Source organism: Hypomesus transpacificus, chromosome 15 (assembly GCF_021917145.1).
Source record: "Hypomesus transpacificus isolate Combined female chromosome 15, fHypTra1, whole genome shotgun sequence".
In the NCBI taxonomy this organism is placed as follows: Eukaryota; Metazoa; Chordata; class Actinopteri; order Osmeriformes; family Osmeridae; genus Hypomesus; species Hypomesus transpacificus.
Genome location: NC_061074.1, coordinates 9,579,521 through 9,603,379, shown reverse-complemented (window position 1 = coordinate 9,603,379; position 23,859 = coordinate 9,579,521). Strand labels below are relative to the sequence as shown.

General features: G+C 49.1%; 2 protein-coding genes across 6 annotated transcripts in view; one reads left to right on the top strand and one right to left on the bottom strand.

The window, feature by feature from the left end:
- Positions 1 to 1,435: 1,435 nt before the first annotated feature.
- Positions 1,436 to 17,644, bottom strand: smc4 (structural maintenance of chromosomes 4). The gene is given in 24 exon segments (XM_047035131.1): positions 1,436 to 1,776; positions 1,976 to 2,159; positions 2,353 to 2,585; positions 2,671 to 2,853; positions 2,947 to 3,120; positions 3,234 to 3,378; positions 3,595 to 3,784; positions 5,770 to 5,896; positions 6,382 to 6,534; positions 7,391 to 7,470; positions 8,950 to 9,175; positions 9,758 to 9,919; positions 10,088 to 10,273; positions 10,412 to 10,810; positions 10,896 to 11,046; positions 11,383 to 11,523; positions 11,674 to 11,801; positions 12,431 to 12,595; positions 13,429 to 13,605; positions 13,982 to 14,152; positions 14,154 to 14,174; positions 14,779 to 14,969; positions 15,936 to 16,085; positions 17,455 to 17,644. Coding segments are annotated over 23 exon segments (3,891 nt in total). The 5' UTR covers positions 16,075 to 16,085; positions 17,455 to 17,644; the 3' UTR covers positions 1,436 to 1,611.
- Positions 17,645 to 18,061: 417 nt separating this feature from the next.
- ift80 (intraflagellar transport 80 homolog (Chlamydomonas)) overlaps positions 18,062 to 23,859 on the top strand; it is a 30,463-nt gene continuing 24,665 nt past the window's right edge. For 2 of the 5 annotated variants that reach the window (XR_006957142.1, XR_006957139.1), the window contains exons 1-5: positions 18,063 to 18,379; positions 18,572 to 18,673; positions 18,943 to 19,164; positions 21,507 to 21,617; positions 23,389 to 23,457. Coding sequence is in view for 1 of the 5 variants with exons in the window: in XM_047035132.1 (XP_046891088.1) it covers positions 18,637 to 18,673; positions 18,943 to 19,164; positions 21,507 to 21,617; positions 23,389 to 23,457 (439 nt within the window). In the remaining 4 variants the exon portion in view is untranslated. Of the gene's footprint in view, positions 18,380 to 18,571; positions 18,674 to 18,942; positions 19,165 to 21,506; positions 21,618 to 23,388; positions 23,458 to 23,859 lie in introns of all 5 variants that reach the window. The other 3 variants (XM_047035132.1, XR_006957141.1, XR_006957140.1) reach the window with 3 other exon arrangements.

Sequence of the window (23,859 nt, the reverse complement as noted above, 5' to 3'; positions counted from 1 at the left end):
AGAGACAGGGTTGTACCCAGCACTGGTTTGCACTGAGCAGCATCCTAGTGTAGTTCAGTTTCCAGGGGCGTCGCTTATCCTTGTGGGAAATGTAGTGTTTGTGTGTAACCTGGTGCCATATGGGCTCTCAGCTGGGGTAGTCAGGGTTCCAGCTGTGCCTCACACACTGTGTCCCGTCACCCAGCCTGGACTAATGATACTGAACACTTAACAGCCAATATGCCTTAACACTGAAACACTGTTCTTATTGAAACACATACCGATCACTGACTGATCATTCAAACTTTAATTGTGTGATTTGTTCATGTTTCATAATGCGCTTCTGTATCCAGATGTACAGGGAGATGTGAACCCGCAACCTCTCGATTAGCAGTCTATTGCCTAACCCTAGACTATTGCTATTAAGAATGCAATTTTTGAAATATTTTCAGACGGATCTTCTTTCTTGCGAACGCCTACAGCCTTGTGTCGAACATGCAACTAAAGCAATCAATGTTTTTGTCTGAAGTTAGTTTCTTGTGCTTCATTTTCAGAGATGCGAAGTAACAAAGTACAAATACTTTGGGACTGTACTTACATTTTTCTCGTGTATGTACTGTACTTCACAATGTATTTTCTGACAGGTTTGACAAATATATATTTCTTTTTAAATATATATAAAATAAAAACTGTAAAAAAAAAAGGATTTCATCATTGATGAGGACTCTACTATAATCTATTGTACTCTGCTTTAACCTATCAAAGTTTTGAAAAGTTAGAAAAATATTTGACAAATATGTGAGATGTTTTTTTGTTGAAAAAATATAGTTTTAACGGTAAGAAATATGAAAAAGGTTACAGCATTGATAAGGAATCAACTCTGCTCTGCTTTAATCTACTGGCTTCTCTGTGCTCTCCTTTCAGTGCGGGAAAAAAACTTGCCCCAAAAGTTGAAAGAGGTATGTTATGGATGAGATACAGGGAGTTAGCGATGTCAACATGACTCAGAATAGACATTCCTGATCACCCATGGGAGGGAGATGTTCGACATTATCGATGTCAAAAAAGGAGGCTTTGCATGTCTAGGGTCTTTTGTTTTAATGTATTTGTGTTACCAGCTGGTAACTGGACCAGTAACCAGTAATGGCTACTCAAGTATATCTGAGCTCACTTATTTACTTTAACTTTGTGAAAAAGTGTAGTTAGTAGTGAAAAAGTGTTGTTAGTACTTCAACCAGTGTTTTTAAACATGAGTATCTATAATTCTACTTGAGTGAAGGATGTGTGTACTTTCTGTTAATTGTTATAATTCAAGTGGAAGTTGCTGAATGAGGTAGGAATTGAACCCTGACCTCACGGTGACCTCAAGGTGACCTCCCACCTCCTGTTTGACCCCTCAGTCTGGACAAATTCCCTCCCTCAAAACACACGCACAAACACAAAAAGGAGGCTCAGACAGATTAGAAAAGATTTATTTGAAACAGTGAAAAAAAGCAGCAGCATTTATGGACAGAATAAAAGATTTACACGTGACAGGACCTGTGGTGTGACAGGAAAAAGGAAACATTCCGATGCAGAAATTCATCTCTACGCTCTACGCGTCCCCAGTTGGACCCTGGAGCCTCCTCCTCCTCAGGCAGTTAACACCTCAGGCAGCTGGAACACGATGGTTTTGGGGTTGATGCCAACGCTCTTGGTGGTGTTGTGAGTTTTGTAGATGCCAATGAGACGGTCGGCGATCTCAAACATGTTGTTCCTCAGGGAGATGATGATGAACTGGGCGTTCTTGGTTTGCTCCTTGAGACAAAACACAAAAATGAGATTCTGACTTTTTGGACGTGCATTCAGGGATCTCCTGGTGCTGGATCACACTGCAACTTAACTGGCACAACACGGTCCTACCTGTCAAATGTTACTTTCTGCATCACTCATTTGAAATACATTTTCGGTTTGATGTACTCCTACACAGTGTGTATGTACGTGTGTTCCAGCTCACATAGATGTAGCAGGCCACGATGGAGACGTTCTTGAAGTCGAGCGCAGCGTCGATCTCGTCCATGAAGTAGAGTGGCGTGGGCTTGAAGTGGTGCAGAGCAAACACCAGGGCCAGAGAGCTCAGGGTCTTCTCTCCTCCAGACAGGTTGAAGATCTTCTTCCAGCTCTTCTTGGGAGGACGCACACTGGGGGAGGAGGGAGGGACGGACAGAGAGAGGGTGAGATGGATGGATCAAGTCAGAGTTCTACAAAGCGGTAATCCAAGTCCATTCTCTATGCTGTCACTCTTAACAGACTAAAACCTCTCAACAGACAAGGGCACCCTCCCCCTCTCCTCCTTCACACCCCTTTCCTCCCTCATACCCCACCCCCCCTCACCTGAACATTATGCCCTCAGAGAAGGGGTCCAGGCTGTCCACCAGTTCCAGCTCTGCGTCGCCCCCTAGGGTCAGCATCTGGTAGTTCTCCTTCAGTTTGTTGGTGATGATGTTGAAGCCGGCCATGAACTCGTTGAGCCTCTGCTTGCGGACGTCCTCCACGCCGTGCTTGAAGCGGTCTCTCTCAGAGGTAATGCTGTCCAGCTCAGCCACGCGCTGCAGGAAGAGCTCCTCCTGCAGGCCAGGGGGGAAACTGCACCTCAGCACACATACGGGCTAACTGTGTGTGTGTGTGTGTGTGAGTGTCTGCTGTGTGTACCTTCTTCTTGTACTCTGCGATGGCCCCCAGGTTGGGTCTGAGCTGGGCGCAGCGGGCCTCCAGCAGGGAGATGTGCTTGGTGATGGTGTCAGGGCCCCTGAGGGCCTCCAGCTCCCCAGGGCTCAGCCCAGCCAGCTCCTGCTGCTCCTGGCCCTCCACCACGTGCAGCCGCAGCTTGGACCCCTGGGGACGGGACAGGGGACAGTCAGGTGACAGACAAGAGGACCAGGAAGTGGCCAGTCAGCCAAGCAGGAAGTGGCCAGCAGCCAGGCCTACCTCCTTCTCCCAGTGCTTGATCTTGTTGGTGTACTCCTTGCAGGAGGTGTCGATCTGCTGTAGAGCCAGCCTGACGCTGAGGCTCTCCTCCTGCAGGGCGTGCTCCTGCTGCTGCAGGGCCTTGATCTCCTCCAGCACGCTCACGTACTGCTGCTGCACCTCTGGTAGCGCCCCCTGCAGGCCCGGAGGACAAGGTCAGCACCTCACTCTGATGGGAATGTTGGTTAGCACCGTTGTGTTTTCTCTTAAGTCACTCCTTGAAACACTGGTGTGTGTATGTGTGTGACCTCTGCATCCTGGCAGGACTTCATGATGTCTCCAGCCTGTTCCTCCAGAGTCTTCAGCTGCACTGTGAGCTCAGCGATGAGCTTCTCCCCCTCCTCCTGCTCCCTCTGCCCTCGCTGCACCGCCTCCTCCGCCTTCAGCAGGGTCCTGAACACAGGGGACCGTGTGAGAGCTGTGTGTGTGCAGGCTCCTGAACACAGGGGACCGTGTGAGAGCTGTGTGTGTGCAGGCTCCTGAACACAGGGGACCGTGTGAGAGCTGTGTGTGTGCAGGCTCCTGAACACAGGGGACCGTGTGAGAGCTATGCGTGTGCAGTCTTGATGGCCACCTCCTCCTCCATCCTGTGTGTGTGTGTGCGCTCACCGCCCTGCAGTCTTGATGGCCACCTGGGCCTTGGTGATGGTGGAGGAGCAGGCGTCCAGCTCTCTGACCACCTGGTCCAGCTGGTCCTGCTGGGCCTTCAGCTTGTGGCTGGTGATGTCCAGGATCAGCCTGTGCAGGCGCTGCACCTCAGCCTCCACCTTCCCCGCCCTGCTGGAGGCTGCCTCGTATTCTGGGAGGGGAAGGGGAGGACAAGAGGTAGGAAATCAGTTTCATCTTCTCCACGAGTGTGGATCTGTATGTATATAGTGTGTGTGCAGTGTTTCCCACACATTGACTCATTTGTGGCGGTGCGCCACAGAATCAACACCGGCCGCCACATATTGCGTTTCGTTATTTTTTTACGATATTTAAAACACGCATCTTATTCGTCCAGCTGCATTTCTTTTCCCTGCTCTCCCTCCGTCTCTCTGTCACTCAAGCGTCTCTCTCACATACAGTCACAACGCCAACACACGTTAGCAACGACGCTATGCAATATCAGCATGCCTTCAGCATTAGTAACATAGCCAAGTCTAGGAAAGTAGAGGTTACTTTTCCTTAGGTACCTACGAACATGTCTTAATCTGCTAGACAAGTGGGTTCCCCTTCGTTCTTTAGGTGAGCTGTCTCACGAGCCCGACTTACCCGTCGTCATGGAGCCAACCAGCCAAATAGTTATTTAGCACTAGCGTTGCTACCTGCATGCAGTTTACAATATTTTCAGGCTTCAACCACAAAGAGTAGGAGAGGAGGATAGCATCCAACATAACCCTAATATATATATGTTTATGAACACCCCCTCCCCCACGCCACAAATTGCTTTCTAATCTGTGGGAAACACTGGTGTGTGTGTATGGTGTGTGTAGTGTGTGTATAGTGTGTGTGTAGTGTGTGTATAGTGTGTGTATGGTGTGTGTATAGTGTGTGTGTAGTGTGTGTATGGTGTGTGTATAGTGTGTGTGTGTAGTGTGTGTATAGTGTGTGTATGGTGTGTGTATAGTGTGTGTATAGTGTGTGTGTGTAGTGTGTGTATGGTGTGTGTGTGTATGGTGTGTGTATAGTGTGTGTATGGTGTGTGTATAGTGTGTGTGTAGTGTGTGTATAGTGTGTGTATGGTGTGTGTGTAGTGTGTGTATGGTGTGTGTATAGTGTGTGTGTAGTGTGTGTATAGTGTGTGTATAGTGTGTGTGTATGGTGTGTGTGTAGTGTGTGTATGGTGTGTGTGTATGGTGTGTGTGTAGTGTGTGTGTAGTGTGTGTGTAGTGTGTGTGTAGTGTGTGTATAGTGTGTGTGTATGGTGTGTGTGTAGTGTGTGTATGGTGTGTGTGTATGGTGTGTGTGTAGTGTGTGTATAGTGTGTGTAGTGTGTCTATAGTGTGTGTATGGTGTGTGTAGTGTGTGTATAGTGTGTGTGTAGTGTGTGTATGGTGTGTGTGTAGTGTGTGTGTAGTGTGTGTATGGTGTGTGTGTATGGTGTGTGTGTATAGTGTGTGTGTATAGTGTGTGTGTAGTGTGTGTATAGTGTGTGTGTATAGTGTGTGTGTAGTGTGTGTGTGGTGTGTGTGTATGGTGTGTGTGTGTATGGTGTGTGTATAGTGTGTGTATAGTGTGTGTGTAGTGTGTGTGTAGTGTGTGTGTATGGTGTGTGTGTAGTGTGTGTATAGTGTGTGTATAGTGTGTGTGTAGTGTGTGTATAGTGTGTGTATAATGTGTGTGTATGGTGTGTGTATGGTGTGTGTAGTGTGTGTATAGTGTGTGTGTAGTGTGTGTGTAGTGTGTGTATAGTGTGTGTGTATAGTGTGTGTATAGTGTGTGTATAGTGTGTGTGTAGTGTGTGTGTAGTGTGTGTGTAGTGTGTGTATAGTGTGTGTGTAGTGTGTGTATAGTGTGTGTGTAGTGTGTGTATAGTGTGTGTATAGTGTGTATAGTGTGTGTATAGTGTGTGTGTAGTGTGTGTATAGTGTGTGTATAGTGTGTGTGTAGTGTGTGTGTAGTGTGTGTATAGTGTGTGTGTAGTGTGTGTATAGTGTGTGTGTAGTGTGTGTATAGTGTGTGTGTAGTGTGTGTATAGTGTGTGTGTAGTGTGTGTATAGTGTGTATAGTGTGTGTATAGTGTGTGTGTAGTGTGTGTATAGTGTGTATAGTGTGTGTATAGTGTGTGTGTAGTGTGTGTACCTTTCTTGAAGGCGTCCAGGGTCTTCTGCAGCTGTGTCTGGTGCTTCTTGTCTGGAGCAGCTGCCACCTCCTTGGCCTCCAGCTCCTTAATCTGAGTCTTCAGGTTGACCTCCTGCTCTGCCAGGCTCTACACACACAGCAGACATTGACTTTGGGCTCTGGAAGGAGTGCGTACCTGCATGTGTGTGTGTCCCGGCAGACCAAGGGTGTGTGTGTGTGTGTGTGTGTCCCGGCAGACCGAGGGTGTGTGTGTGTGTACAGGGAGGCTGTGTGTGTGTGTGTGTGTGTGTGTGTGTGTGTGTGTGTACCGGGAGGCTGTGTGTGTGTGTGTGTGTACCGGGAGGCTGTGTGTGTGTGTGTACCGGGAGGCTGTGTGTGTGTGTGTACAGGGAGGCTGTGTGTGTGTGTGTACAGGGAGGCTGTGTGTGTGTGTGTACCGGGAGGCTGTGTGTGTGTGTACCGGGAGGCTGTGTGTGTGTGTGTACAGGGAGGCTGTGTGTGTGTGTGTACAGGGAGGCTGTGTGTGTGTGTGTACAGGGAGGCTGTGTGTGTGTGTGTGTACAGGGAGGCTGTGTGTGTGTGTGTGTACAGGGAGGCTGTGTGTGTGTGTACCGGGAGGCTGAGGGTGTACTTCTCCAGGGTGTTCCTCATGTCTCGGAGCTGCTGGGTGAGGGTGTGGATGTTCTCCTCCAGCTGCAGCCTCCTCTCTTGGCAGCCCCGCCCACGCTCCACCTGACGCTGCAGCTGACTCTCCATCTGCCCCAGCTGAAAGAGAGGGGGTGTGAGAGAAGGTGCAGTGTTTCCCACACAGACTCGTGTGTGGCGGTGCGCCACAGAATCAACACCGGCCGCCACATATTGCCTTTTGTTATTATTCTTTTTTAACGATATTTAAAACACGCAGCGTATTCATTCAGCTACATTTCCTTTCCCTGCTCTCCCTCCGTCTCTCTGTCACTCAAGACTCTTTCTCACATACACACTGCCTGCTTCTGTTGTTTTTAATGTTGTTGTATTCTTAGTTTAGCTGTTTTCAAATGTATTTTATATCCTGTATGGTGTCCTTGAGTACCGAGAAAGGCGCCTTTAAATAAAATGTATTATTATTATTACACAGTCAGAACGTCAGCAACGATGCATACCTACGCCGTTCTAGTAAGACCAACAGCTATATCAGCGAGCCTTCAGCATTAGTGCCGTAGCTAAAGGTCTAGGAAAGTTGAGGCTACTTTTCGCTAGGTACCTACGGACATGTCTTAGTCTTTTTGTCTCAGGAGCTAGCTACTTACCCAGCATTATGGGGCCGACCAGTTAAATAGTTATTTAGCACTAGTGTTGCTACCTACATATGCAGAAATGATTTGTTTGTTGTTGTTTATTTTGTAAAGGTGTGTGTCTGATCAGATAAGGCGTGTGTGTGTGTGTGTGTGTCTGATCAGATAAGGCGTGTGTGTGTGTGTGTGTGTCTGATCAGATAAGGCGTGCGTGTGTGTCTGATCAGATAAGGCGTGCGTGTGTGTCTGATCAGATAAGGCGTGCGTGTGTGTCTGATCAGATAAGGCGTGCGTGTGTGTCTGATCAGATAAGGCGTGTGTGTGTGTGTGTGTGTGTGAGCCCTCACCTCCACCTGGGACACCTCAGAGGTGATGGAGGAGCCCATCCTTCCCTTCATCACTCCTCCTCCTCCTCCCGTCATGGTGCCTGACAAGCAGAGACATGGTCAGCACCTCCCAGCTGCTGGCTCCAACACACATCCAGCCATCAGCCCTCCACACACCCAGCCATCAGCCCTCCACACATCCAGCCATCAGCCCTCCACACACCCAGCCATCAGCCCTCCACACACCCAGCCATCAGCCCTCCACACACCCAGCCATCAGCCCTCCACACATCAGCCCTCCACACATCAGCCCTCCACACACCCAGCCATCAGCCCTCCACACATCAGCCCTCCACACATCAGCCCTCCACACATCAGCCCTCCACACACCCAGCCATCAGCCCTCCACACATCCAGCCATCAGCCCTCCACACACCCAGCCATCAGCCCTCCACACACCCAGCCATCAGCCCTCCACACATCAGCCCTCCACACACCCAGCCATCAGCCCTCCACACATCCAGCCATCAGCCCTCCACACACCCAGCCATCAGCCCTCCACACACCCAGCCATCAGCCCTCCACACATCAGCCCTCCACACACCCAGCCATCAGCCCTCCACACACCCAGCCATCAGCCCTCCACACACTCAGCCATCAGCCCTCCACACATCAGCCATCAGCCCTCCACACATTCAGCCATCAGCCCTCCACACATTCAGCCATCAGCCCTCCACACATCCAGCCCTCCACACATCCAGCCATCAGCCCTCCACACATCCAGCCATCAGCCCTCCACACATCCAGCCCTCCACACATCCAGCCATCAGCCCTCCACACACTCAGCCATCAGCCCTCCACACATCCAGCCATCAGCCCTCCACACACCCAGCCATCAGCCCTCCACACATCAGCCCTCCACACACTCAGCCATCAGCCCTCCACACATCCAGCCATCAGCCCTCCACACATCCAGCCATCAGCCCTCCACACACCCAGCCATCAGCCCTCCACACATCAGCCCTCCACACACTCAGCCATCAGCCCTCCACACATCCAGCCATCAGCCCTCCACACATCCAGCCATCAGCCCTCCACACATCAGCCATCAGCCCTCCACACACTCAGCCATCAGCCCTCCACACATCAGCCATCAGCCCTCCACACACTCAGCCATCAGCCCTCCACACATCAGCCATCAGCCCTCCACACATCAGCCATCAGCCCTCCACACACTCAGCCATCAGCCCTCCACACATCAGCCATCAGCCCTCCACACATTCAGCCATCAGCCCTCCACACATCCAGCCTTCCACACATCCAGCCATCAGCCCTCCACACACTCAGCCATCAGCCCTCCACACATTCAGCCATCAGCCCTCCACACATCCAGCCATCAGCCCTCCACACATCCAGCCATCAGCCCTCCACACATCAGCCCTCCACACATCAGCCATCAGCCCTCCACACATCAGCCCTCCACACACTCAGCCATCAGCCCTCCAGCCATCAGCCCTCCACACATCAGCCCTCCACACACTCAGCCATCAGCCCTCCACCCATCTACCCCCCCCACCCACCAGCCATCTCTATGATCTGTCCCTGCAGGGTGACGACCCTCCAGCGCTTGTCCCTCTGGAAGGCCAGGCGTGTGGCCTCCTCCAGGTCCCGGGCCACCAGCGTGTCCCGCAGGGCGAAGTAGAAGGCCGGCCGTGTGCTCTCGTCCTGCACGCGCACCATGTCGAACAGGCGGGCCGCGCCCTCGGGGGGGGAGATGGGAGACATCTTCTGCTCCCACACCTTCATCTGAGAAGATGGGACGGAGGGGCTGTAGATGAAGACGTAACAGGTTTGAAACCCCCCCCCCCTTCCCTCTTTTGTTCTTTGTTTCTCAACCCTGTTTTTCAGGGACCCTCTCTTGCGGGGTGAAGGGTCACTACCAGGCTTTTGCTGAGCTAGATAACGACCCATTCATTAAAATCAGGTGGGTTGGAGCAGGGAAACATCTAGAACATGCAGGGCAGGGAGTCCCTGAGGACCAGGGTTGAGAAAGGCTGCTTTAGATGGCGTTTGTTAAATGGACATGGTATGTACCAGCAGGCTCCAGAGCAGACACACAGCAGTGTAGCCAGGCAGAGCCAGGCTGGAGGGGCACTGTGGCAGAACTCAAATTGAGCCAGATCATCATCCTCAGACTACTGACACAGAGTGTAGCCTGCGTGTTTACCGTTAGCTGCTGCTAACTAACCCCAACTTGGGTAAGCTCTGCTAAGCTAACACTGCCAGGCTAGGCTGGTTAAGCTAACACAGCAGCACTGCCAGGCTAGGCTGGCTAAGCTAACACAGCAACACTGCCAGGCTAGGCTGGCTAAGCTAGCTGCCCCTCACCTTGTCCAGGCCGATGAAGGTGGCGAAGCCGATGTTGTTTGTCTTCAGGTACATGACGCACCTCTGGGCCGTGTCGATGGTGTCCACCAGGATGTGGTCCAGAGCCCCACAGCAGGAGGAGATGGCCACATCGTACTTCCCATCGATCGCCCCCAAGTCCCCCTGCACACACAGCGCTGCACGGTCACCTGACCACACTGTCTCTCCTCCTCTGTGTGTGTCTGAGAGTGTGTGTGTGTCTGAGAGTGTGTGTGTGTCTGACAGTGTGTGTGTGTCTGACAGTGTGTGTGTGTGTCTGACAGTGTGTGTTTCTGTGTGTGTGTGTGTTACCAGCCGTCCGTAGATGCCCTGGATGTTCCCGCTCCTCTTCTGCTGCATGAGGGCCTCCAGCACCTTGCCCCGGCTGTGGCTTGAGGACAGGGCAGACTTGGCCTCCTCCACCTTCTGCCTCAGCCCCTTCATCTCCTCCCTGACACCCACATCCTCCTTCTGCAGCCGCTGGAGCTCTGCCTCGTCCTGGGACACACAGGGAGACACACAGACACAGACATGTTAAGACAACTAAACAAACTACAGACACCCTGGAATCAGCCTGTAAAAGACAGCTGCAGACAGTCATATAGAAGTCTTAGAGACTCCCCCCTCCCTCCCTACCTTCTTCAGCTCCTTCTCACACTGGGGGATCTTGTCCTGCAGGACGTGGACCGCGGTGCGTCTCTCCTGCAGGGTGCTGGAGGTGGTGCAGAGGGCCGTCCTGGCTGAGCTGAGCTGTGTCAGGGCGGCGTTGTGGCGGCTCAGGTAGATGTCCATCTCTGACTGGGCCACCTCCATACGAGAGCGCGTGTCGTTCACCTCCCTGCTCAGCACCATCAGCTGCTTCTCACTGGCCTGCTTCTCCAGCTGCAGGCCGCTCGTCTCCCCCTTCAGGCTCTCCATCACAGCCCCCAGCTTCTCCTCCTCCTCCACCTTCCTGCCCTCCAGCTGCTCCCGCTGGGCGCATGCCTCTGAGATGGTGTTCTCACTGCTGACCAGCACGCCGCGCTGCTCCTCCACCTGCAGGACAGCACCACTCATCAGACACACACAGGTCTGGGACACACACACACACACAGGTCTGGGACACACACACACAACACACCATGTCCTTGTTCTTCTCCAGCAGTTTGAGCAGCTTCTTGGTCTTGCTCTTGGTGTGTTTGAGTTTCTCTCGCACCTCCACATCCTGCAGGTCCAGCTGGGTGAACTTCTCCTTCTGACCCTCCATGTACCTGGTCAGCTTGTTCTGCTTCCTGGCGGATCACACACACACACACACACACACACACACACACACACACACACACACACACACACACACACACACAATAGATAAAGATCCCTGGTGTGGCCCTCCCTCCCTCCAGCAGCCCCTCCCTCCCTCCAGCAGCCCCCCCCTCCCTCCAGCAGCCCCTCCCTCCCTGCAGCAGCCCCTCCCTCCCTCCAGCAGCCCCTCCCCCCCTCCAGCAGCCCCCCCCCTCCCTCCAGCTGCCCCCCCTCCCTCCAGCAGCCCCCCCCTCCCTGCAGCAGCCCCTCCCTCCCTGCAGCAGCCCCTCCCTCCCTCCAGCAGCCCCTCCCTCCAGACGTACTTCTCCACGTTCTTCAGATCCTGGTTCTTCTTCTCCGTCTCCGTGGCGATGTGGCTGCTCCTCTCTGTGAGGTCCTTGCTCTCCTCCAGGATCCTCTGCTTCTCCTCCTCCTTCACCTTCACCTTCTTCTGGAAGTCATGGCTGAGCAGACGTACACACACAGCCCAACGCCATCCACCTTTACCAACGTGTCACACAAGGAATGTACCGACCAGTCCAGTCCATGGCTATACACACACAGTACAGACCGCTACTCTGTCACACACACTCCACAGCTGCTGGTGTACTCACACGTAGTACTGGCAGAGCTGGCTCTTCTGCTTGAAGATGTCGTTCTCTAGGGTGAGGAACTCCACAGCAGTGTTCTTCTCTGCTTCCAGGGCACCCTTCTCCTTCTCCACCATCTTCACCCTGTTCAGCTGGTATGAGGAGATGGGGGGCGTGGGGGAGATTATTCAGTGGCTTCTTAGGAGGCAGGTGTCCCCTCCTTCACAACCACACCCCTCCACTCCTCTCCCTCACCCCTCCACTCCTCTCCCTCACCCCTCCACTCCTCTCCCTCACCCCTCCACTTCTCTCCCTCACCCCTCCACTTCTCTCCCTCACCCCTCCACTCCTCTCCCTCACCCGTCCACTCCTCTCCCTCCACTCCTCTCCGTCCACTCCTCTCCCTCCACTCCTCTCCCTCCACTCCTCTCCCTCACCCCTCCACTCCTCTCCCTCACCCCTCCTCTCCTCTCCCTCACCCCTCCTCTCCCTCACCCCTCCACTCCACTCCTCTCCCTCACCCCTCCACTCCTCTCCATCACCCCTCCATCACCCCTCCACTCCTCTCCATCACCCCTCCACTCCTCTCCATCACCCCTCCACTCCTCTCCATCACCCCTCCACTCCTCTCCATCACCCCTCCACTCCTCTCCATCACCCCTCCACTCCTCTCCATCACCCCTCCACTCCTCTCCATCACCCCTCCACTCCTCTCCCTCACCCCTCCTCTCCTCCACAAGCCTCACCCCTCCTCTCCTCCACAAGCCTCACCCCTCCTCACCTTCTCTCCTCTCTGCTCGTTGAGGTGCTCCAGTCGGCGGCTGAGGATGTTGATTGGCTCCTTGAGGCGTCCAGAGCCGATGATGTCCTCCAGGTACTCCAGCATGCCCTCGTCATGCTCTGTCTGGCCTCGCGGCTTCATCATGGCGATCTGCTCCACCTCGCCCTGCACACACACCACATTTTAAAGAAACTGGCGCTGTTATGTGACTGAAGCTAACATCCTTAGATGTACTTGTATACGAGCTGTGTGTGTGAAGGGTGTTCCGGTGAGCGTATGGATGCTCAGACAAGGGTTTGGGCCCGCCACACTGCAGCAGCATTGCCAATATTGGGGTTGGGCTCATTCTCACACGCCAATATTTACATGCTGCTACAGCGTAGTGAGTACAGTAGAGGGGTGCTGGTCTGGACGAGGGAACAGCAGGCCCCGCCCCCTCCTCTCCAGCCCCGGCAACACAGGATCCAGAACAGAGACCTCTACGGGGGTAGAAGGGCCCTCCACTAGGGGCCTGTCCCAGCTGCAGGGGGTGGAAGGGCCCTCCACTAGGGGCCTGTCCCAACTGCAGGGGGTGGAAGGGCCCTCCACTAGGGGCCTGTCCCAGCTGCAGGGGGTGGAAGGGCCCTCCACTAGGGGCCTGTCCCAGCTGCAGGAGGTAGAGGAGCCCTCCACTAGGGGCCTGTCCCAGCTGCAGGAGGTAGAGGAGCCCTCCATTAGGGGCCTGTCCCAGCTGCAGGAGGTAGAGGAGCCCTCCATTAGGGGCCTGTCCCAGCTGCAGGTTTGTCCATCTAATGCTGTGATTCCTTCAAATACTAAAGCAGCAAAAAATGGTTTGCACGGTTTCCTTATAGTTTCAAACCATGATGCGCTGCTATAGCAGTGTTAGGAGGCTTGGAGCGGAGCTGTGTCTCCACAGGTTTGACAACTGGACGGTTGCCCAGGCGACAGCCACAAAAGGAAAAGGGATAAGATGGAGGCTGAGGAGAACCCCACGCTACCTGCAGGATGAGGAACCTGTTGTGGTCCAGGTCGATGCCGTGGCTTCTGAGCAGAGCCCCCACCTCCTTGTAGGTGGCCTTCTTCCCATTGATGTGGTAGGAGGAGCTGTTGTCCTTGTTGGCCGTTCTGGAGACGCAGAACTTGCTGTTGGGGACGACGTCATAATCATCTCCTTCCTGGCTCATAAGGGGGGGGTGGGGGGGGGGGGGGGGGGGGGGGGGGGGGGGGGGGGGGGGGGGGGGGGGGACGACAACAACTTGAATGGGCTGAACAAAGTATAACAATATTCCATCACACCTGTTAAATAACAAACTGAAGAATGCTAGTGATATAACAGCAGCAGTAATCGTGTGTGTGTGGACGTAAGAGAGGAGGACGTGAGAGAGGAGAGGACGTGAGAGAGGAGGACGTGAGAGAGGAGAGGACGTGAGAGGAGGGGAGGACGTGAGAGAGGAGAGGAAGTGAGAGGAGGAGAGGAAGTAAGAGAGGAGGACGCAGGAGAGGAGGACGTGAGAGAGGAGGACGTGAGAGAGGAGGGGAGGACGTAAGTACCTTGTCAGTGATTTTCTGGAAGTGGACCTCCACCGTGCAGCTGTGGACCCCCTGGTGCTCGTCAGAACTGTGGATGAGCACCGACAGCTTCTTGGAGCGGATCTTCTGAGCTCGGTACCCGAACACAAACAGCATGGAGTCGATCACGTTGGACTTCCCGCTCCCGTTAGGGACCGATGATGCAGGAGAAGCGCTGTGGAGGTACGGGACGAGACGAAACTTGAAACTATGTTTTACGAAAGAAAATCTATATCAAAATGGCATTCAATTTAATACAAACCCCCAACATTTCTTTAAATATACCAAAATAAAAATGGAATGATTCAACACTCAAACCATGTGTTGCTTGGTTTTGATGTTCTAACAACAGTTGGAAACATTAAATGATGGGCCTGCTTCATAGAGTCAATATGTGCAGGTCTGGTATGATAATCACTAGGCACCTGTGTTTGCATGGCAATGGAAACGATGGTAAAAACACTAATTGAGAAGGAAAATATGGTGCATATCTACTGGGAGTGGACAGACAGCTAAATCACCAGCTTAAGTGACACCACCCTCCATTTTGATTGTGTGACTGTTTAAAATGAATGCAAGTAAATATATTCAACACACAACTAAACAATAACATACAAATAAAATTGTTCTTTAAACATATTCAACATTTCAATAACTCAAGAGCAACACTGACAGACAGGTATACATTATTATACTGTTCACAATGACAACAACCAAATAGTATTTGATCTTTTAACAAAATAATGTGTAAATAGGGTACAATCTGACAGATCCCGTACCTTGTGGAAAGGCCCCAAAATCTGCTCTCCTGCGTAGGATTTGAAGTTCTGATTAACTATGTGCGTTATCATCAAGCGAGGAGCGCCCGGTTCATTGGTCATGGCTGGGGGCGGGGGCGGGGGGATGCTACCAAGAATCTCCTCAAAACTTCGAGTATCCACCGCCTCGGCTCCCTCCCCAGGAGACGGATCTAGGGCACAAAGTTGGAACTGTTATTTCTCGGTGCGATTCATTTCAGGTGGGGACAGCGCTGTGTGGGGGAGGGGTGATGGAGGGGGGAAACTAACAAGCAAAACATAAGCAAGCCGTCTCGAGCCACAGCCGCACACGGAAGGAACAAAGACTCGCATGGAAGATCGCGAGCTGCCTTCCACAATATGCCACTATGTCTTTGTTCCCAAACATGAACCCTAAGAAACTTAGAGGACTATGAAAAAGCTGCTAGCGAGCCATTCCGCTCTACCAATCAAACGTCAACACAGGCGCTTCAAGGAGAACACACTAACAAATACATTTGTATGTGTTGAAAAGCCGGATTCTCGCGACTTGACACGAGTTACACATAAAACCCTACATTAAACTCGAATAAACGGTTCGTGACAGATGCATAAATTACTGATTGTACCACCATCTCAATGACCAAACGTTTGGTATCTATTGTTCACAGAAACAAATATAAGCATAGCATACAATAAGATGGTGCGAGTGAACAGCTTTCGGAAAGAAAAAAAATTACATATATACAATACTCTAATCATCAACGACAAAAAAAATGTAAATGTCCTAGATCGATTCATCTGAAAAGTTTCCCTGATAAACCATTCTCTTAAACCTACCGAACGCATGAAAAGTTTAACAAAAAAATGTCCTCACAAACTATCCAAAGTTAAATACCTTTCTTTTTGTGAAGGCTCCTCCAGGCAAACACGCACACGCCACCATCATAATCATCTCAAAATTACAATAGGCATAAACTGATGCTTTGCTTACTTTAAAAAATCTAACCAACAAACTACGTGTTATGAATTACGGCAACAACATTTTAACTACCAATGGCACAAAACCACCAGCCTTCCAATCAACGTGACGCGCTGCCATTGAATAAACGCACCACCACAACTTATTCAGATGCAGACACCAAAACAGCCTTTGTTACCATTTGACGTCGCAGCCTCTTCCCCATTCGAGTTGCGTTCTTTGGGGGGTACATCAAATTCGTCTTCTGAGTCATCCCGGGGCTGCAAACCCTTCCCTCGCGCCTTCGCAGTAGAGCTTTTAGACGTTTTAGAGGTCATGATTAAAATATCTGAAAAGATCACACAAAAGGGGAAAGAATATACATACATCAATTGACCGTCTGCCTTTCAGCGCCACTACTGACAAATGCTGTTAAAATAAACGTCTTAATGGGATTTTAAATGTTATCTGGCTAGTCAAAAGTACTGGTTCAAAGAGAGAGAAAATCCACCGCCTTTGAAAATCAGAAAAATAAGAGTAGATTTCATTGAATTGTTACATTTCCAATTATCAATCATTTGTAATTAATACTAGCTGTAGGTTTTATCTATCACGAAAACTACTTAACGGTGACTGACAAGTGAGGAACGTATATCAGCATGTTAGAAGAGCAGTTCTTAAGCCAGAGCTAGCCCGTCAGCTCTCCAACTTCGCTACGTTAGTTGGCTAGGCTAGCCAGCTAGCTAGCTGTCGGAACAACATAACGAACTTGGCCGCGCATTGGGCTGTTTAGCAGCTGCACAAACTGTCGGTTAATTTCAAGCACGCAGTAAAGTGACATACTGCAGGGTAATTTGGTGTTATTGCACTATCCTAGTCCGTAATGCAACATTACGTGACGATATCAAGAGTATTTAACTAGATCATCTGCGCACTGGCGCAGAGTAAGACTGCCTGTGACACTTTGAAATTGGGTGTACAGTAGTTTGGATAATGTTACATTAACTTTTTAAACTTGGGTTGTGCTAGTCTAGTTGCTTTAAACATACACAGTGGTAAACTATTTAGTGCTCCTTAAAGTGGCAATACTTTTGAGTTAAGTTTTTACTTGAATGTTTCATAAATGATGTCAGACTGGCTATGCTTGTGATTAAACTGGGCAGCCTAGGTAATGGAATCGAAACAGAATAATAACGTTAGCCCTCGTAAACTAAATGGACGTTTACTTTGGACACACGTAAGAACGTTTACTTCAGACATTCGTAAGAAAGTTTACTTTAGAAACACGTAAGAACGTTTCGTAGCCAGCAATCACATTTATATTGAATCTAGCTATAGACAAGTAAATAACAACATTAGCTATAGCATATTCAATCTTCTGGCGTTGATCTGTGTTGTGTACTAGCGTCAATGGTTATTCAGAATAATCGTAGATTAGATAGCTACTATTACCAGTACAGGAATAATTGTGTTATAACTAGGTGACAACTGTGAAGGCGAGTCATTTCGCCTAGCTATCTGTCCGGTATAAATTACGACGAATTATATATTTAGTGTGCACCAGAACTGCTCGTGGAGTTGGGCTAGCTCTAGCTAATTATCTAGCTATTTAACAATCTAGTTATTCAGATGACTTGGTTATCTAACAACGTAGTTAAGCTTTCTGCTGCTACCCGATGCTAACTACACGTAAACTTGTGTTCGAATAAAACCTTTACCTTCAGAGTTGATGCAGATCAATAAATTCTACCAGCAATATTCCCTTATTGTTCACCCTTTTAAAGACAAAGTATAAGTAATGTCCAGTATCCCAAAATAAGACATAAAATCCATAAAAACAAGTCTTTGTCGTCCCTACTCACTAACTAGCCTTGAATCGCTGACTTGTAAATGGCGCCGAAAATCTGCCGTCGAACCAAAAGTCGTTATGTACTGACGCAAGGTTCCATGCGTTCATTGGGCAAGAAAAAAACATGAAATTCAAAAAAGGGAGACAATGCCAAGTGTATCACGAGACTAAGGCTAAGAAATGTTATGTTCAAATATACTCTACCAACTAATATTCATAATACCTTTAACTTATAACTCGAATGTAATCATTTTTTCTGACATAATTTTAGTAGCAGAATGTGCCAGTCGTGGCTGTATTCTTTGTCTTTTGAAATTATCTTTAGTCACTAATTGCTGTTTTTATTATTATTGTTATTTTAATTATTGAACATTGCTGTCATCAGTAATCATCTTTAAAATCGTTGTTTAATAACTTCAGAATCCAGCCCCCTCCATTTTTGTTACCATCCGAGGACGTTGCCAGAAGGTCTCGCGACACTCACAGCCTGTGAATCACAGGACAGGGAAGTGCAACGTGAACTGAACTGTGCTGCGCTAGCTAGCCTGATCAACAGATCAACAGATAATGGCAACGTTTGTATTGATCTTAAATAGTTTGTTGCCTGCTACCTTGTCACCGCGACAACATTATTAGTATATCGAATAATATTGGAACTGTACCCTTTATGGAGTAGTGGCCAAGTAAGTTATATAAATGTGAGGGTAATCATCACCTTAGCTAAGCTTGTTAGCTAGCGAGCGTTAGTCAAGGCTCCTAGCAACGACGTTTACTTGACGACCATTCGTTTCAAGGCACGTATTTTCTGAGTTTGTTATTCCGTTATTGCAATTCTTTATTCAGTTAATGGTATTTTTATTCAGTTAATGCAATTCTTCCATGAATATTTGTATGGTATAACTAATGTTATCCTCAAATGCCTTTTAACAATGACACAGCTTATGTTCATCGTTGACTGACAAGCGTATTTCTCTCGTCTTACGCAGATTCGCTGTGTGTCTTGGTACAGAAGCTGGTTGCTGGAGTGGAGAATTGTTTTTCAGCCACCACTATGAGATTAAAAACATCGTTACAGAAGGAGCCAAAACATATCCTTTTATTCATTCGACAGCAAACTGTTTGCTAAAGGAAAAATACTGGCACGTCATTGAACAAATATACACTGCCGATACAGCCAAATGTGACTTGCACATTTAAAGTCATACACGTTATGAGATAGGGAATTTAATCGACAGACTCAAATCATACAGTCCTAAAGGTTTTGAGACTGAGACGATATTAAAGAAATACGTTTGCATTACACACACACACATACACCCAATTCCCTGCTCGTGTCATTCCTTAACACCAAATGCACATAAGGAGCTTGTGAGCAGCGTGGGCTGGACTAGCGCGGACGAGCTGTACTCCTGTAGCGAGGACCACCAGATCCTGAAGTGGAACGTGCTCACTGGGGACACCACCCTGGTGGTGAAGCTGCAGGAGGACATCTTCCCCGTTGATCTGCACTGGATCCCGAAGACTGTGGGCGGCAAGAAGCAGGCCCTGGTAGAGAACTTTGTGCTGACCAGCACTGATGGTAAGTCTTACTAGCACATTTCAATGTTTACACATAGAAGACGGTTTTATAATACTGTATTAAGTTAGCTGTCCAATGTTCTACCACTGAGCTACCCCCCCCCCCCCATCATCTGCTACATGTTTTACATGTTTAGTATATTACATTCAATTCTGAGGTGTGTTCTGTGGTCCATCTTCTGAGCTGTGTTCTGTGGTCCATCTTCTGAGCTTTGTTCTGTGGTCCATCTTCTGAGGTGTGTTCTGTGGTCCATCTTCTGAGCTGTGTTCTGTGGTCCATCTTCTGAGCTTTGTTCTGTGGTCCATCTTCTGAGGTGTGTTCTGTGGTCCATCTTCTGAGCTTTGAGCTGTGGTCCATCTTCTGAGCTGTGTTCTGTGGTCCATCTTCTGAGCTTTGAGCTGTGGTCCATCTTCTGAGGTGTGTTCTGTGGTCCATCTTCTGAGGTGTGTTCTGTGTGAAAAGAGATGGGCTCAGCAGCCCTTGGGCAGAGGTCACGGGTGTGTGACCTGTTGTGTGTGTGTGTGTGTGCCTACATGAGATGTAAACACAGTGGGAGCTCTGCTATGGCAGGCAGCATGTGGTAGCAGCACTAATGGCAGTGTATGGTTGCTTAAACACACCCACAATCTGAAGCAGCAATTTTCCCTGGCGAATCATTGGCCGAAAGCATGTCATATCCCAACACGATACGTGGCACTGTTTTCATTACAACTAGTGGTGATACAGCCATTTTCGCTTGACCTCTTCACCACTACCAACAACAACAACTTCAACATTTCGAGAAAGGGAGGGAGGGATCTCAAGCAACCCCAATTTGTTGTGTCTTTGTGTGTGTGTGTGCGGGGGGGCTACAGTAACATCAGTGTGTGTGTGTGTGTGAGTCTATGGCTGGCTGCCGTGGATGTGTCAAAGCTGTTTCTAGTTCCCTGTTCAGAGAGACACAGTGCACATGCTGCTAGCAGTCTGACTGTGGTCCTAAATGTCAAGAGTCTTTAATTGAACTTGCGTGTTTGAAACTCTGTTTTAATTCTAAAGGTCTTTTAATGCCCCAGCCAGTCACAGTCGTAGAAGTCACTACCTGCTTTTCTGGGTCGGCAAAACGTACTTTTGTCAGGGCTTCCAAATATAGAATCATTGGCACCAGAAGCATGCTGGTCTGCAGTTTAAGGTGACCAGAAATTACATAGAACACTCTAGAATTTTTTAATACGCACCGCCGCAAAGTATAAGGTCGGCCCATGTGTTTGATAAGTGTCTCCATGCCTGATCACTCTGTCTCCTGGGTCTCTGTCTCCATGCCTGATCACTCTGTCTCCTGGGTCTCTGTCTCCATGCCTGATCACTCTGTCTCCTGGGTCTCTGTCTCCATGCCTGATCACTCTGTCTCCTGGGTCTCTGTCTCCATGCCTGATCACTGTCTCCTGGGTCTCTGTCTCCATGACTGATCACTCTGTCTCCTGGGTCTCTGTCTCCATGCCTGATCACTCTGTCTCCTGGGTCTCTGTCTCCATGCCTGATCACTCTGTCTCCTGGGTCTCTGTCTCCATGCCTGATCACTCTGTCTCCTGGGTCTCTGTCTCCATGCCTGATCACTGTCTCCTGGGTCTCTGTCTCCATGACTGATCACTCTGTCTCCTGGGTCTCTGTCTCCATGCCTGATCACTCTGTCTCCTGGGTCTCTGTCTCCATGCCTGATCACTCTGTCTCCTGGGTCTGTCTCCATGCCTGATCACTGTCTCCTGGGTCTCTGTCTCCATGCCTGATCACTCTGTCTCCTGGGTCTCTGTCTCCATGCCTGATCACTGTCTCCTGGGTCTGTCTCCATGCCTGATCACTCTGTCTCCTGGGTCTCTGTCTCCATGCCTGATCACTCTGTCTCCTGGGTCTCTGTCTCCATGCATGATCACTCTGTCTCCTGGGTCTGTCTCCATGCCTGATCACTCTGTCTCCTGGGTCTCTGTCTCCATGCCTGATCACTCTGTCTCCTGGGTCTGTCTCCATGCCTGATCACTCTGTCTCCTGGGTCTCTGTCTCCATGCTTGATCACTTGTGTACCTGTGTGTAACCTGTGTACTGTGTGTAACCTGTGTGTAACCTGTGTACTGTGTGTAACCTGTGTAACCTGTGTACCTGTGTGTATCTTGTGTACCTGTGTGTAACCTGTGTACTGTTTGTAACCTGTGTGTATCTTGTGTACCTGTGTGTAACCTGTGTACTGTGTGTAACCTGTGTGTAACCTGTGTACTGTGTGTAACCTGTGTGTAACCTGTGTATCTTGTGTACCTGTGTACCTGTGTGTATCTTGTGTACCTGTGTGTAACCTGCGTACTGTGTGTGTGCAGGGAAGTTCCACCTGTTCTCCAGGACAGGTCGTGTGGAGAAGAGTGTTGAGGCCCACAAGGGAGCCGTGCTGGCGGGGAGGTGGAACTACGATGGCACCGCTCTCATCACAGGTAGGACACACACACAGATAGATATAGATAGATAGATAAAAATATATATACCGTATTTTTCTGGAATAAAGACGCAGCTCGTACCCCGATTTTACAGTTTTCTTGTGGTTGTATGGCTTTTATTTCAAAGCGGTTTACAGCACGGTTTTAGAACAAAAAAGTGGCTTCGTCCCAAGATCTCTACAGACCGTGCAGCTAATTTAATGCTCAACACTTGAATGGGGTCTTGTTACTTGAAAGAGGAATTATTTATTGTGTCGTCTCATTTACACTATCAGGGCTTTGAAATACAGTGACTTGCTAAAGTAGGCAAATGGATAGAACATAACATTTCTTAAAATTTCAGTAAATGAAACAGCTGAAAAGTCTCAGCGGAAAAGTATGTCCGAACAGGAGCTGTTCGGACCAATCAAATTGTCAGGGCGGGCTTTATACGATGATGGACAGATGATCAACAGTAACGTAATCAACCACGTCCCCAAAGAGCGCTTGGGTTGAATTCGTTTTCAACAAACAACATATTACGTTGCTCGGATTGGTTGTAGGTCTATCCAATTTAGCGAAAAGGCATTTTTTTCCGTGTTCGGTTGAAACACGCCCCATACAACGGAGCAGTTTCAGACTCATATTCTGTCTAGAATTATGAGTATGACAACGTCAGGCTAATATTCCAGTGCGGCCTAGACGCCGATTTACAAACACAAAGTTCACTTTCTGGTGGGATGCGGCTTATAGAAAATGTGGCGTATTTTCCGTAAATATGTGTGGCGGCCTGCAGAAACCCTTCACAATCGTGAAACTTTGACATTCTGGATATTATACACATTTGGAAACTGAAAACTCTCCTGAATACAAATCAGTTTAAATCACTCAGATATCTTTATCCCAACTGAAGTGACATCATTATAAAGTTGACCTGGGTCAAAAAGTGAGAAGGAAGAAAACTGCATTCAAATATTCCACTCCGTTTCATAACACAATTTGACATGGCTTGAAAATATTGCTAGCTAACATGTCCAAAAACCATTCAAATGAACTGTTTTTCATAAGTAATCATATACTTTGTTAGCCTGACATTGTCATACTCAGTCTGAAAATTCTCCATTGGGCTGTGACTATGGGGCGTGTTTCAACCGAACTCGTAAAACAAATGCCTCTTCGCTCAATTGGATAGACCTACAACCAATCCGAGCAACGTAATATGTTGTTTGTTGAAAAAAAATTCAACCCAAGCGCTCTTTGGTGACGTTGTTGATTACGTTACTGTTGATCATCTGTCCATCATTGTATAAAGCCCGTCCTGGCAATTTGATTGGTCCGACCAGCTCCTGGTCTTAAATAGTTTGTCCCCAATACGAGCCCCTCCAGACCCAACTTCCCGACCAAATTGTTTTGTGGGCGGGGCTAAGTTGGGCTGGCAGCCAGGCTAGTGGTAACTATACAAAACATCAAAAATCTCAATTTTGACAGAAAATGACTTTCGATCTTTTATGGCTCATAGCCAACAATGAGCGGCCGCAACATCTGCGATTTTACAAACAAACAAAAAAACGAGTCGCTAGAAGACTGAATCGCAATTCAAATTTGAATAGATTTTTTTATATATGGGTATTTTTATATACCCATATATATATACATATACACACATGTTTACACACATACACACACATATATATACATACCAACTGTATACACGCACACACACACTTACATACATATACAACAGTTGCAGTAACATGCATGCTGTTGTGTGTGTGTGTGTATTTTCCAGCTGGAGAGGACGGTCAGATCAAGATCTGGTCCAAGACTGGCATGCTCAGGTCTACCCTGGCTCTGCAAGGTGAAAATGGACCACCTCTACCCTGCCTCTATCAGGTCTACCCTGCCCTGTATAATCTCTACCCTGCCTCTATCAGCTCTACCCTGCCTCTATCAGGTCTACCCTGCCTCTATCAGGTCTACCCTGCCTCTGCATGGTATAAAAATGGACCAATGGGAGGCTGGGTCAGAACAGGATCAGTGTTCCTCTGGCAGCTCTGAGTGAACAGACCAAACAATCACAACCCACTTATATAATTGGAGGTGTAGAAATACCTGTAGTTTCACCAAGAAGTTGCAGAGAAGGTGAGGTGTGTGTATGTGTGAGACAGAGAGAGAGAGAGATCGAGACAGAAAGAGAGAGTGATGGAGACAGAGAGAGAGAGAGCGAGAGAGAGCTGGTGGTCTGTAACAGCTCTGTGAT